The 13,509-nt window shown below is 46.4% G+C and overlaps 1 protein-coding gene across 2 annotated transcripts in view; it reads right to left on the reverse strand.

The window, feature by feature from the left end:
• col4a1 (collagen, type IV, alpha 1) overlaps positions 1-13,509 on the reverse strand; it is a 163,337-nt gene that overhangs the window by 11,074 nt on the left and 138,754 nt on the right. For both annotated transcript variants that reach the window (XM_045707489.2, XM_082969133.1), the window contains 17 exons: positions 12,944-13,146; positions 12,417-12,849; positions 12,195-12,284; positions 11,949-12,101; positions 11,201-11,299; positions 10,876-10,965; positions 10,620-10,759; positions 10,260-10,386; positions 9,939-10,019; positions 9,680-9,778; positions 9,176-9,412; positions 8,162-8,295; positions 7,877-7,949; positions 3,002-3,073; positions 2,671-2,799; positions 2,398-2,496; positions 2,009-2,221 (listed from right to left, as the gene is read on the reverse strand). In XM_045707489.2, the coding sequence (XP_045563445.1) occupies positions 2,009-2,221; positions 2,398-2,496; positions 2,671-2,799; positions 3,002-3,073; positions 7,877-7,949; positions 8,162-8,295; positions 9,176-9,412; positions 9,680-9,778; positions 9,939-10,019; positions 10,260-10,386; positions 10,620-10,759; positions 10,876-10,965; positions 11,201-11,299; positions 11,949-12,101; positions 12,195-12,284; positions 12,417-12,849; positions 12,944-13,146 (2,472 nt within the window). The remainder of the gene's footprint in view (positions 1-2,008; positions 2,222-2,397; positions 2,497-2,670; positions 2,800-3,001; positions 3,074-7,876; positions 7,950-8,161; positions 8,296-9,175; positions 9,413-9,679; positions 9,779-9,938; positions 10,020-10,259; positions 10,387-10,619; positions 10,760-10,875; positions 10,966-11,200; positions 11,300-11,948; positions 12,102-12,194; positions 12,285-12,416; positions 12,850-12,943; positions 13,147-13,509) is intronic.

Below are 13,509 nucleotides of genomic sequence, written 5' to 3' on the forward strand. Positions count from 1 at the left end.
TCGCCGTTAAGCCTTTTTGAAATCGGACAATGTGGTTGGATTAACGAGAAATGTATCTTTAAAATGGGATATAATAGTTGTATGTTTGAGAAATTTGAATTATGAGATTTTTGTTGTTTTGAATTTGCCGCCCTGCTATTTCACTGGCTGTCGAATAGTGTGTCCCGCAGGTGGGATGCTAGCGTCCCACATACCCCAGAGAGGTTAATCCCATAGAAAATCTGTGGAGGGAGCTGAAGGTTCGAGTTGCCAAATGTCAGCCTCGAAACCTTAATGACTTGGAGAAGATCTGCAAAGAGGAGTGGGACAAAATCCCTCCTGAGATGTATGCAAACCTGATGGCCAACGACAAGAAACGTCTGACCTCTGTGATTGCCAACAAGGGTTTTGCCACCAGGTACTAAGTCATGTTTTGCAGAGGGGTCAAATACTTATTTCCCTCATTAAAATGCAAATCAATTTATAACATTTTTTACATGTTTTTCTGGATTTTTTTGTTGTTATTCTGTCTCTCACTGTTCAAATAAACCTACCATTAACCTGTTGGGGGTAGGGGGCAGTATTGACACGGCCGGATAAAAAACGTACCCGATTTAATCTGGTTACTACTCCTGCCCAGTAACTAGAATATGCATATAATTATTGGCTTTGGATAGAAAACACCCTAAAGTTTCTAAAACTGTTTGAATGGTGTCTGTGAGTATAACAGAACTCATATGGCAGGCAAAAACCTGAGAAGATTCCTTACAGGAAGTGCCCTCTCTGACAAGATCTTGTTCTTCTTGTCTCTGTTTATTGAAGACTGAGGATCTTTGCTGTAACGTGACACTTCCTACGGCTCCCATAGGCTCTCAGAGCCCGGGAAAAAGCTGAATGATATCGAGGCAGCCCCAGGCTGAAACACATTTACGCTTTTGGCAAGTGGCCGATCAGAGGACAATGGGCTGAGGCGCGTGCACGAGTCGACCCCGTGCTTTATTTTCTTTCCTCTTTTTACCTAAACGCAGATTCCCGGTCGGAATATTATCGCTTTTTTACGAGAAAAATGGCATAAAAATGTATTTTAAACAGCGGTTGACATGCTTCGAAGTACGGTAAAGTGGGTGGGGTTAAATCCTGCCTGTTTGGCCCTGTCCGGGGGTATCGTCGGACGGGGCCACAGTGTCTCCCGACCCCTCCAGTATTTATGCTGCAATAGTTTATGGGCTAGGGTCAGTCTGTTATATCTGGAGTATTTTTCCTGTCTTATCCGGTGTACTGTGTGAATTTAAGTATGCTCTCTCTAATTCTCTCTCCTTTTCTCTCTCTTTCTCTTTCTTTCTCTCTTTCCTTCTTTCTTTCTCTCTTTTTTTCTTTTTTTTTCTTTGTTTCCTTCTCTCTCGGAGGACCTGAGCCCTAGGACCATGCCTCAGGACTACCTGGCCTGATGACTCCTTGCTGTCCCCAGTCCACCTGTTCGTGCTGCTGCTCCAGTTTCAACTGTACTGCATGTGGCTATGGAACCCTGACCTGTTCACCAGACGTGCTACCTGTCCCAGACCTGCTGTTTTCAACTCTGTAGTGACAGCAGGAGCGGTAGAGATACTCTGAATGATCGGCTATGAAAAGCCAACGGACATTTACTCCTGAGGTGCTGACCTGTTGCACCCTCTACAACCACTGTGATTATTATTATTTGACCCTGCTGGTCATTTATGAACATTTGAACATCTTGGCCATGTTCTGTTATAATCTCCACCCGGCACAGCCAGAAGAGGACTGGCCACCCCTCATAGCCTGGTTCCTCTCTAGGTTTCTTTCTAGGTTCTGTCCTTTCTAGGGAGTTTTTCCTAGCCACTGTGCTTCTACACCTTTATTGCTTGCTGTTTGGGGTTTTAGGCTGGGTTTCTGTACAGCACTTTGTGACATCAGCTGATGTAAGAAGGGCTTCATAAATACATTTGATTGATTGATTGATTGAATCACAAGATAGATACAACATCTATCTCTCGTGCTAGCTCTCTCTTACCCAGGTCCTGTCCGTGGGAACGCTCATTGCCCTGGATGTAGAGTAGGGAGTATCCATCATAGATCAGCGATGTTCCCTCTGGACACTGTGGAACCTCCACCGATTGGCTGTGCCTGGTTACCAGGAAACCATGCTCCATGGAGGAGGGGCCGGGAGGACCTACCTGACCCGGAACACCATCAGGTCCTGGGGGTCCAGGATACCCTCTCGGTCCTATAGGGACAAGGGTCAAAGGTCAAAGATGAAGGTCAGGGTCAAATGGAACATTAGTTCCCAGTCTGAGAATCACCCGGATAACAATAGTACATCAGATAGTATTCTATTCTACATACAGTGTAGTATCCTTTTCAGTGAGGCTATAAACTGGACAAAGGGGATGTGACTCTCACCTGAGGGACCAAGCAGGCCTGGTTCTCCCTTGGCTCCGGGGAGACCGTTAATCCCAGGGTTCCCCTCGTCACCTTTAATACCCTGAATACCTGTCATACCTGGGAGACAGAGAGCGAGAGAGGAGAGAGATGGAGAGAGAAAGAGAAACAAAGAGAGGGAGAGAAAATGGATGGATGGACGGATGGAAGAGATCATATATTATGGGGTGATCAGAGCTGATGTTTGGTCATAATATATCGGCTCATTGTAGATAGGATGGTTTGAACTCTCACCTTGCTGTCCTTTCAGCCCAGGGAAACCGGAGGGCCCCACAGGCCCCTGAGGGCCCTGACCCCCTGGGAAGCCACTTTCTCCCTTGATGAAGGTGTGGAGGCCAGGAGGACCAGGGGGGCCATCATTACCTTGAACAAGGAAAGGCCATTCAGATAATGACCAAATCATATTATTATTCATATTTGGGTAAAAGTATCTGCTACATGGCATTTATTCAGAATATACATGTCAGCACTCAATGGCCACTATACAGTAGGTGTTTGATGCTATGAAGCTCACAGTGATTTGGTTTACTGGCTGTTTGGTTTAATGTGGTGTCTCTCCACTCACCTTTGGTTCCTGGGAATCCTCTGTCTCCCAGCTCTCCTTTCAATCCAAACACACCCAATTCACCCTTTGTCCCTGAAGAAGAGAGGAACTTTTGGATTTATCCACCTGATGAAATCATCTGAACCACATAGACCAACGGTCACATGCACACATTGTAAGAATCAGAGGAGGCTGGTGGGGAAGATATAGGAAGATATTGGAAGACATTGTAATGCAGCGCTTCCCAAACTCAGTCCTCGGGACCCCAAGGGGTGCACGTTTTGTGTTTTGCCCTAACACTACACAGCTGATTCAAATGATCAAAGCTTGACCAAAATGTGCACCCTTTGGGGTCCTGGGGACCGACTTTGGGAAACCCTGTTGTAATGGCTAGAATGGAATAAAACATGTGGTTTCCATATGTTTGATGTGTTTGATAAAGTGGTGGCTAACCCTAGGGGCGTGATTGGTGATTGGTCCCTTGTGATTGGTCCCCCCAAATGTTTATTTATTTGTATATATATATATACAGAACCAGTCAAAAGTTCGGACACATCTACTCATTCAATGATTTTTCTTTATTTTTACTATTTTCTACATTGTAGAATAATAGTGAAGACATCAAAACTATGAAGTAACACATATAGAATCATGTAGTAACCAAAAAAAGTGTTAAAGTAGCCACCCTTTGCCTTGATGACAGCTTTGCACACTCTTGGCAATATCTCAACCAGCTTCATGAGGTGGAATACATTTCAATGAAGAGATGTGCCTTGTTAAGACATGAAAGTCAGTCATTGTGGAAAATTTCAAGAACTTTTAAAGTTTCTTCAAGTGCAGTCGCAAAAGCCATCAAACGCTATGATGAAACTGGCTCTCATGAGGACCGCCACAGGAAAGGAAGACCCAGAGTTAGCTCTGCTTCAGAGGATAAGTTCATTAGAGTTACCGGCCTCAGAAATTGCAGCCCAAATAAATGCTTCACAGAGTTCAAGTAACAGACACAACTCAACATCAACTGTTCAGAGGAGACTGTGTGAATCAGGCCTTCCTGGTCAAATTGCTGCAAAGCAACCACTACTAAAGGACACCAATAAGAAGAAGAGACTTGCTTGGGCCAAGAAACACAAGCAATGGACATTAGACCGGTGGAAATTTGTCCTTGGGCTCATCAGTCCAAATTAGAGATTTTTGGTTTCAACTGTGTAAGTGAACGGATGATCTCTGCATGTGTGGTTCCCACCGTGAAGCATGGAGGAGGAGGTGTGATGGTGTGGGGGTGCTTTGCTGGTGACACTGGCAGTAATGTATTTAGAATTTAAGGCACACTTAACCAGCATGGCTACCACAGCATTCTGCAGCGATATGGCATCCCATCTGGTTTGCGCTTAGTCGGACTATCATTGGTTTTTCAACAGGACAATGACCCAACACCTCCAGGTTGTGTAAGGGCTATTTGACCAAGAAGGAGAGTAATGGAGTGCTGCATCAGATGACCTGGCCTCCACAATCACCCGACCTCAACCCAATTTAGATGGTTTGGGATGAGTTGGACCACAGAGTGAAAAAATCAGCCAGCAAATGTTCAGCATATGTGGGAATTCCTTCAAGACGCTGGAAAAGCATTCCAGGTGAAGCTGGTTGAGAGAATGCCAAGAGTGTGCAAAGCTGTCATCATGGCAAAGGGTGGCTACTTTGAAGAATCTCAATTCTAAAATATATTTTGTTTTGTTTATATTTTTTGGTTACTACATGATTCCATATGCATTATTTCATAGTTTTGATGTCTTCACTATTATTCTACAATGTAGAAAATAGTAAAAAAATAAATAAAGAAAAACCCTTGAATGAGTAGATGTGTCCGAACTATTGACTGGTACTGTAAATAAAAAATATATATATTTTTAATGTTTTAAATGCTCATAAAAGTGCAGGAAATATGTACATTTTTCTGTTTCAAAAATATATTGTTAAAAACAAGCTGTTCAGCAGCAGCTCCGGGGGCGCATAGGCCGTACGAACATTGCTTGGATTGTTTTGCCAGCCATGGGTGAACTGCCCCAATGAAATCACAGGATTTCATAACATAAATTATAACAGCACAAAGTAAATGGACTGTCCTGGGGGTACTTAAATGTGCACTTTCAGAACTTCTGGGTTTGCTCTAGTCTCCCTCACAATGAGCCTCACACGCGCCAGACGACTTATTTCAGTACGGGAGACTAGATCTGCTCTATCAGATACAGCTGGGGCTAAAGCAAAAAGCTAATTGTAATTAACTTGGATATAAATAATCATAACAGTCATGGGAGCCTGGGACCTGATAAACCGAACATCTACAGTTGAAGTGGGAAGTTGACATACACCTTAGCCAAATACATTTAAACTCAGCTTTTCACAATTCCTGACATTTAATCCTAGTAAAAATTCCCCGTCTTATGTCAGTTAGGATCACCACTTTATTTTAAGAATGTGAAATGTCAGAATAATAGTAGGGAGAATGACTTATTTCAGCTATTATTTCTTTCATCACATTCCCAGTGGGTCAGAACTTTAAACACACTCAATTTGTATTTGGTAGCATTGACTTGAAATTGTTTAACTTCGGTCAAATGTTTCGGGTAGCCTTCCACAACAAGTTGGGTGAATTTTGGCCCATTCCTCCTGACAGAGCTGGTGTAACTGAGTCAGGTTTGTAGGCCTCCTTGCTTGCACACGCTGTTTCAGTTCTGCCCACAAATTTTCTATTTTCTATAGGCTTGAGGTCAGGGTTTTTTTTCTCCAAAAAGTACGATCTTTGTCCCCATGTGCAGTTGCAAACCGTAGTCTGGCTTGTGGTTTTGGTGGTTTTGGAGCAGTGGCTTTTTCCTTGCTGACCGGCCTTTTAGGTTATGACAATATAGGACTTGTTTTACTGTGGATAAAGATACTTTTGTACCTGTTTCCTCCAGCATCTTCACAAGGTCCTTTGCTGTTGTTCTGGGATTGATTTGCACTTTTCGCACCAAAGTACGTTCCTCTCTAGGAGACAGAACGCGTCTCCTTCCTGAGCGATATGATGGCTGTGTGGTCCCATGGTGTTTATACTTGCGTACTATTGTTTGTACAGATGAACGTGGTACCTCCAGGCATTTGGAAATTGCTCCCAAGGATGAAGCAGACTTGTTGAGGTCTACAATTTTTTTCTGAGGTCTGATTTATTTTGATTTTCCCATGATGTCAAGCAAAAAGGCACTGAGTTTGAAGGTAGGCCTTGAAATACATCCACAGGTACACCTCCAATTGACTCAAATGATGTCAATTAGCCTATCAGAAGCTCCTAAAGCTATGATATCATTTTCTGGAATTTTCCAAGCTGTTTAAAGGCACAGTCAAGTTGTATGTTAACTTCTGACCCACTGGAATTGTGATACAGTGAATTATGAGTGAAATAATCTGACGGCCAACCTGCAAAGATGACTGCAAGAGCACAGCGCCGAATGCTCAATGAGGTTAAGAAGAATCATAGAGTGTCAGCTAAAGACTTACAGAAATCTCTGGAACATGCTTACATTTCTGTTGACGAGTCTACGATACGTAAAATACTCAACAAGAATGGTGTTCATGGGAGGACTCCACAGAAGAAGCCACTGCTGTCCAAAAAAAACATTACTCCATGTCTGAAGTTAGCAAAAGAGCACCTGGATGTTCCACAGCTCTTCTGGAAAAATATTCTGTGGACAGATTAAACTAAAGTTGAGTTGTTTGGAAGGAACACACAACACTATGTGTGGAGAAAAAAAAGGCACAGCACAGCACACCAACATCAAAACCTCATCCCAACTGTAAAGTATGGTGGAGGGAGCATCATGCTTTGGGGCTGCTTTGCTTCCTCAGGGCCTGGACAGCTTGCTATTATTGACGGAAAAATGAATTCCCAAGTTTATCAAGATATTTTGCAGGAGAATGTAAGTCTATCTGTCTGCCAATTGAAGCTCAACAGAAGTTGGGTGATGCAACAGGACAACGACTAAAAACACAGAAGTAAATCAACAACAGAATGGCTTCAACAGAAGAAAATACGCCTTCTGGAGTGTATTTCCTGACCTCAACCTCGAGAGCAGTTCACACCAGACATCCTAAGAATATTGTTGAACTGAAACAGTTGTGTAAAGATGAATGGTCCAAAATCCCTACTGACCGTTGTGAAGGTCTAATCCGCAACTACAGAAAACATTTGGTTCAGGTTATTGCCACCAAAGGAGGGTCAACCAATTATTAAATGCAAGGGTTCACATACTTTTTCCACCCTGCACTGTGAATGTTTACATGGTGTGTTCAATAAAGACATGAAAACGTATAATTGTTTGTGTGCTATTAGTTTAAGCAGACTGTTTGTCTATTGTTGTGACCAGATCAAATTTTATGACCAATTTATGCAGAAATGCAGGTAATTCCAAAGGGTTCACATACTTTTTCTTGCCACTGTATCGTTGCAAAGAAACTACTGGTAGTTCGAAAACTTGGCAACATATTTCTGTCATGCTGCTTTGTTGACAACTCCAACCACCCCGCCCCCCCAGGTATTCAGCCAATCAACGGCCGACACTGTTATGATACCGTCCCATTTATTCCATTCCAGCCATTACAATGAGCCCCCCCCCCCCCCCACTGCCTCCTCTGGTAAGAAGATACAAGGACACTTTGTTCACTGTCTAAATGATCTATACCACTCACCTGGGAAACCTTGCCTAAATGATCTATACCACTCACCTGGGAAACCTTGTTTAAATTATCTACACCACTCACCTGGGAAACCTTGTTTAAATTATCTACACCACTCACCTGGGAAACCTTGTTTAAATTATCTACACCACTCATCTGGGAAACCTTGTCTAAATTAGATGTACCACTCACCTGGGAAACCAGGCACACCATGCAGTCCCATCTCTCCCTTCAGTCCATCAACACCTGGAAGGCCAGATTGCCCCTGTAACACACACACACACACACACACACACACACACACACACACACACACACACACACACACACACACACACACACACACACACACACATATACACATATACACACACACACAAGTCAGATGGTGGACACTAGTCACGTGTCATGATAAACCGACTAGACTGTCATGACATCACAAATGGATCAGTCAGTGAGCAACAGGAAGTGACCTACAGGAAGTCCAGAGTATCCTCGTTCTCCCTTTAAGCCCTGCTCGCCCTGTACTCCTTGTCCACCCTGATCTCCCTTGTCTCCCTTAGCCCCCGCGCTGCCGGGAACACCAGTAGGACCTGGAACACCACTGGTACCTGTAGAGAGGAGGAGAAGAAGAGGAGGATGGAGGGAGGGAGGGAATGAGAAGAGGAGGATGGAGGAAGAGAGGAATGGAGGGGGATGAAAAGAGGAGGATGGAGGGAGAGGAATGGAGGGGGATGAGAAGAGGATGGAGAGAGAGAGGAATAGAAGGGGATGGGAAGAGGAGGATGGAGAGAGAGAGGGATGGAGGGGATGAGAAGAGGAGGATGGAGGGAGAGAGAGAGGGATGGAGGGGATGAGAAGAGGAGGAAGGAGGGAGAGAGGAATAGAAGGGGATGAGAAGAGGAGGATGGAGAGAGAAAGGGATGGAGTTGGATGAGAAGAGGAGGATGGGGGAGAGAGGAATGGAGGGGGTGATAAGAAGAGGATGGAGGGAGAGAGGAATAGAAGGGGATGGGAAGAGGAGTATGGAAGGAGAGAGGGATGGAGGGGGGGTGAGAAGAATGGGATGGTGGGAGAGAGAGATAGAAGGGGATGAGAAGAGGAGGATGGACGGAGAGAGGGATGGAGGGGCATGATACGAGGATTGAGGGAGAGAGGAACGGAGGGGGATGAGAAGAGGAGGATGGAGGGAGGGAGGGTGGGAGAGAGGGATGGAGGGGATGAGAAGAGGAGGATGGAGAGAGAGAGGGGTAGAGGGGGATGAGAAGAGGAGGATGGAGGGAGAGAGAGGGATGGAGGGGGATGAAAAGAGGAGGACGGAGGGAGGGAGGGTGGGAGAGAGGGATGGAGGGGATGAGAAGAGGAGGATGGAGAGAGAGAGGGGTAGAGGGGGATGAGAAGAGGAGGATAAATGAAGGAGAATGAGAACCAGAGGATGATATTTATCAAAATGTACAATCAAGCAGGTTTCAGGTGTGCAGTATACAGTACCTGGTTCTCCAGGCTTTCCTGGCACTCCTTGATCTCCTTTGGGCCCCTCCATAGCGGGTCCTGGGTGGCCCTGTTCTCCTGGCTGGCCAAGGGAGCCCTGGAAGCCTGCCGTACCCTTCTCTCCCCTGGTCCCTGGGATACCTGGGATACCTGGGGAACCTGGGAAACCTGGACTGCCCTTATCACCTTTAAGTCCAGACGACCCCGGCGTTCCTGGGAAGCCTCTGCCAGGAAAACCTATAGGAGGGACACAGAGACAAACACTCCAGGCCATTGATCAAACTCCAGGCCATTGACGTAAAAACGTCACCTACTAAACTCTTAAGGTCTGCCTCTGCTGTTTGTTGGCTGTTTAGATGCAGTGTATGAGTTGATTTGGAGACATAGTCAAGAGTTGGGCGAATGGAAATATAACACAGATCATAAAAGCATGTGGTTTACAAGTGGTTTATAGGCTGATGAACATTCCTGACTGTATCCTAAAGGTCAGGAGAGGTCACTCACCTTGGTCTCCTCTGTCTCCTGATGATCCAGGAATGCCGTCCACTCCTGACTCTCCTTTCTCTCCGGTCGGACCTGGGGGACCCTGCAGACCAGGCTCACCTGGGAAACAATAGGTTACCTGAGTGTGTGTCTCGACCCGCTGTGGTAGAGTAGCTACAGTATGGGAAATTAGTCCAAGCTTCATGACTAGCTGTCATACTGCACTAACAGGAACCAGTGGCAACAGGGGCATTGTTACTGTGCTCCATGTGTTCCTTACCTGGTCGACCTGTTTGACCTGGCTCTCCTGTTGACCCGGGCAGCCCACCGACACCCTTCTCTCCTGGCCGACCTGGCTGACCTGCACAACACAGCACGCACCTTCGGTTAGACTAGAGGTTGCCAAGCAAAAAGTAATGTTCTGGGTTTGTGAGATGATCGAGAATACCTGGTCGATATAGGAAATAATACTTTCAAGTGTTCTTCCCTGGGCCAACATGTATTCTAATCTTGTCTTGTCTTTTTTTAAACTCCAAATTGAATCAATCAATCAGTCAGGTCAAAGTAGGGGCAGTTGTCATCATGGAGACCGGACCCTCACCTGGGTGACCAATGTAACCAGTGTCTCCCTTGGTTCCTGGTGTTCCTGGCATCCCAGGGACTCCCATTCCTCCCTTCTGACCCTTCTCTCCTGCGTTACCAGGGAAACCAGGCAGACCCAACTGACCCTGAGAGAGAGAAAAAAAAGAGAGGGATGGAGGGAGAGAAAGAGAGTGGGAAAATTAGAGGAAAATGGTAGATACAGTGTATTGATTGAAAAAGAGACAGTTAGTGGCGCAATTGCAATGAAAAAAAGGATACACCGAAGCTAGCTAGCACCATCCATCAAGACACAAACCTTGGTTGTGTGAAACTTTCAAGGAGCCAGCTCTCAGGGAGACTAAAAGTGGTTGTGACTTACCTTCTCTCCAGGGGGTCCTGGCACTCCGACACCTGGCAAACCGGCTGTTCCTTTGTCTCCTTTCACCCCCTCTGTACCCCGGAACCCTGGGTGACCCGTTGTCCCCACAATGCCTTTAGCACCCTTCGAACCCTTTGAACCTATAGAACCATACATGAGAATCCGGTTAGAACCAGTCTAGCCATCCGCACCACAGCGGATGTTCGATATAAAGGATGATTCCTCTCAGTGAGTGGATTGTGTGTTGTTTTCTTACCTGGGTATCCCATTTCTCCAATGCTTCCTTTGTTTCCAGGATACCCAGTACTGCCGGGCTCACCAGGAACACCTGTGTCTCCTTTCTCACCTGAGAAACAAGAATCATAACGATTAAAATAGGGTGTCATTTAATCATCACATTGACTGTGTCCCAAATACTATCCACTAGCATATTATACATTGTGCAAGACCAGTACATAATTTCATACCAGGTAGTATACAGGTTTGTAACCGTTGAGATCCTATTAAACTACTCTAATTCCTTTCTATGTGTCGGGCACAATAAACAGAGGGGTGTGGCGAAGCCTACATAGGTGACTAACCTGGTTGACCAGGTGTACCGGGCTCTCCATCCTTTCCTGGCATACCAGGTACTCCGGCCTGTCCTGGATAACCCTTCTCTCCAGTGTGTCCAGGGTCACCTAATGGGAAAAAGTGGGATTTAGCGTACCTAAACGATTCCCAATTCCTGTTTAAAACAGACCACCTGACAGACATACAGTGCAGTAGAATGTAGGATACAGTGCAGTAGGATGTAGGATACAGTGCGGTAGGATGTAGGATACAGTGCTGTCGGATACAGTGTAGTATGATGTAGGATACAGTGCAGTACGATGTAGGATACAGTGCAGTAGGATGTAGGATATAGTGCAATACAATGTAGGATACAGTGCAGTAGGATGTAGGATACAGTGCAGTACGATGTAGGATACAGTGCAGTAGGATGTAGGATATAGTGCAGTACAATGTAGGATACAGTGCAGTAGGATGTAGGATATAGTGCAGTACGATGTAGGATACAGTGCAGTAGAATGTAGGATACAGTGCAGTACGATGTAGGATACAGTGCAGTAGGATGTAGGATATAGTGCAGTACGATGTAGGATACAGTGCAGTAGGATGTAGGATACAGTGCAGTAGGATGTAGGATACAGTGCAGTAGGATGTAGGATACAGTGCAGTAGGATGTAGGATACAGTGCAGTAGGATGTAGGATACAGTGCTGTAGGATACAGTGTAGTATGATGTAGGATACAGCGCAGTTGTATGGGGCATGTTCACTTTGTATACCTGGGTCTCCGCTGTCTCCTTTCTCTCCCTTCATGTGCTCCATGTTCAGCTCACTCATGTTGCCAGGAGGACCCTGCAGACCCGGCTCTCCCCTCTCTCCTTTGGGTCCAGGCTCACCAAACTCCCCCCTAGGTCCAGAGACACCCGGGTTGCCTGAGAGAGAGGAGTGGTTTGAGATGCTATAGTATAGTGGTGCAAAACACACTGATTGGTAGTCTGGTAGTACAGCAGTTCTACTCTACCCACCTCTCTGTCCAGGAGTTCCAGGGCTCCCAGCAGAACCCTGATATCCTGGTGTTCCGGGCATTCCCATGACTCCCATCTCTCCCTTGAGGCCTGGGGAACACACACACATCAACAAATAAATAGAATAGGAAAAGAAAATGAACCCAGACCAGTCTAGTCAATGAGTGTTCATTTCCTTCCGGTTTAATCAGACCTCCTCCACTGTTCTGAGATCTGTCTCACCTGGGTCTCCGGGGAATCCGTCTCTGCCAGCCGGGCCAGGTCTTCCTGGCAACCCTTTTGATCCAGACAGTCCAGGGAATCCTGAGTCTCCCTTCTCTCCCTGGGGGCCGGGCATGTCCAGACCAGGAGAGCCAGGGAAGCCCTTATCTCCTTTCACACCGTCATGACCGAAGGGGCCTGGCTCTCCAGGGGGTCCTATTGGTCCAGGGGCCCCAGGTTCTCCTGCTCCAGGGGGTCCAGGGGGTCCAGTGCCACCATGCTGACCAGGGGGGCCAGGGTCACCTTGAATTCCCTGAGCTCCAGGTGGTCCTGTGTGTCCCTCTTGTCCAGGAATACCAGTTGGACCAACGCTGCCTTTATCTCCATGGAAACCTGTCTCTCCGGGAGGGCCCTGAGAACCTTTAGGACCAGGTAGACCCTGACCTGGCTCACCCTTGAGAGGGCAGAAGAAGATTGGTTGATTGTTTGATTGATGGAGTTTGAAACAATAGAAAGTGAAGCAAAGACACAGACACAGGAACACACACCTTTGGACCAGGTATGCCTGGTTTTCCAGAGAAACCATCCTGTCCAGATCTCCCAGGCTCTCCTGGCAACCCAGGGGCTCCTGGAGCTCCAGAGTATCCTTTAGGCCCGGGTAGTCCTGGGAACCCAATGCCGGGGACACCTGAGTCACCTTTCTGTCCGGGGAATCCTGGCATTCCAGGGTCTCCCTGAAGTCCTCTGTCACCTGGGGTCAGGATGGAGAAGTTGTTCATGATGCACTACACAGGAGCAAGCAGGACCATAGTCTACCATAAACCAGATCAATACCAATAAGCTGACCCTCACCTTGTAGTCCAGGACCAAGCAGGACCATAGCCTACCATAAACCAGATCAATACCAATAAGCTGACCCTCACCTTGTAGTCCAGGACCAAGCAGGACCATAGCCTACCATAAACCAGATCAATACCAATAAGCTGACCCTCACCTTGTAGTCCAGGACCAAGCAGGACCATAGCCTACCATAAACCAGATCAATACCAATAAGCTGACCCTCACCTTGTAGTCCAGGACCAAGCAGGACCATAGCCTACCATAAACCAGATCA

This window comes from Salmo salar, chromosome 25 (genome assembly GCF_965601325.2).
Source record: "Salmo salar chromosome 25, fSalSal1, whole genome shotgun sequence".
Classification (NCBI taxonomy): Eukaryota; Metazoa; Chordata; class Actinopteri; order Salmoniformes; family Salmonidae; genus Salmo; species Salmo salar.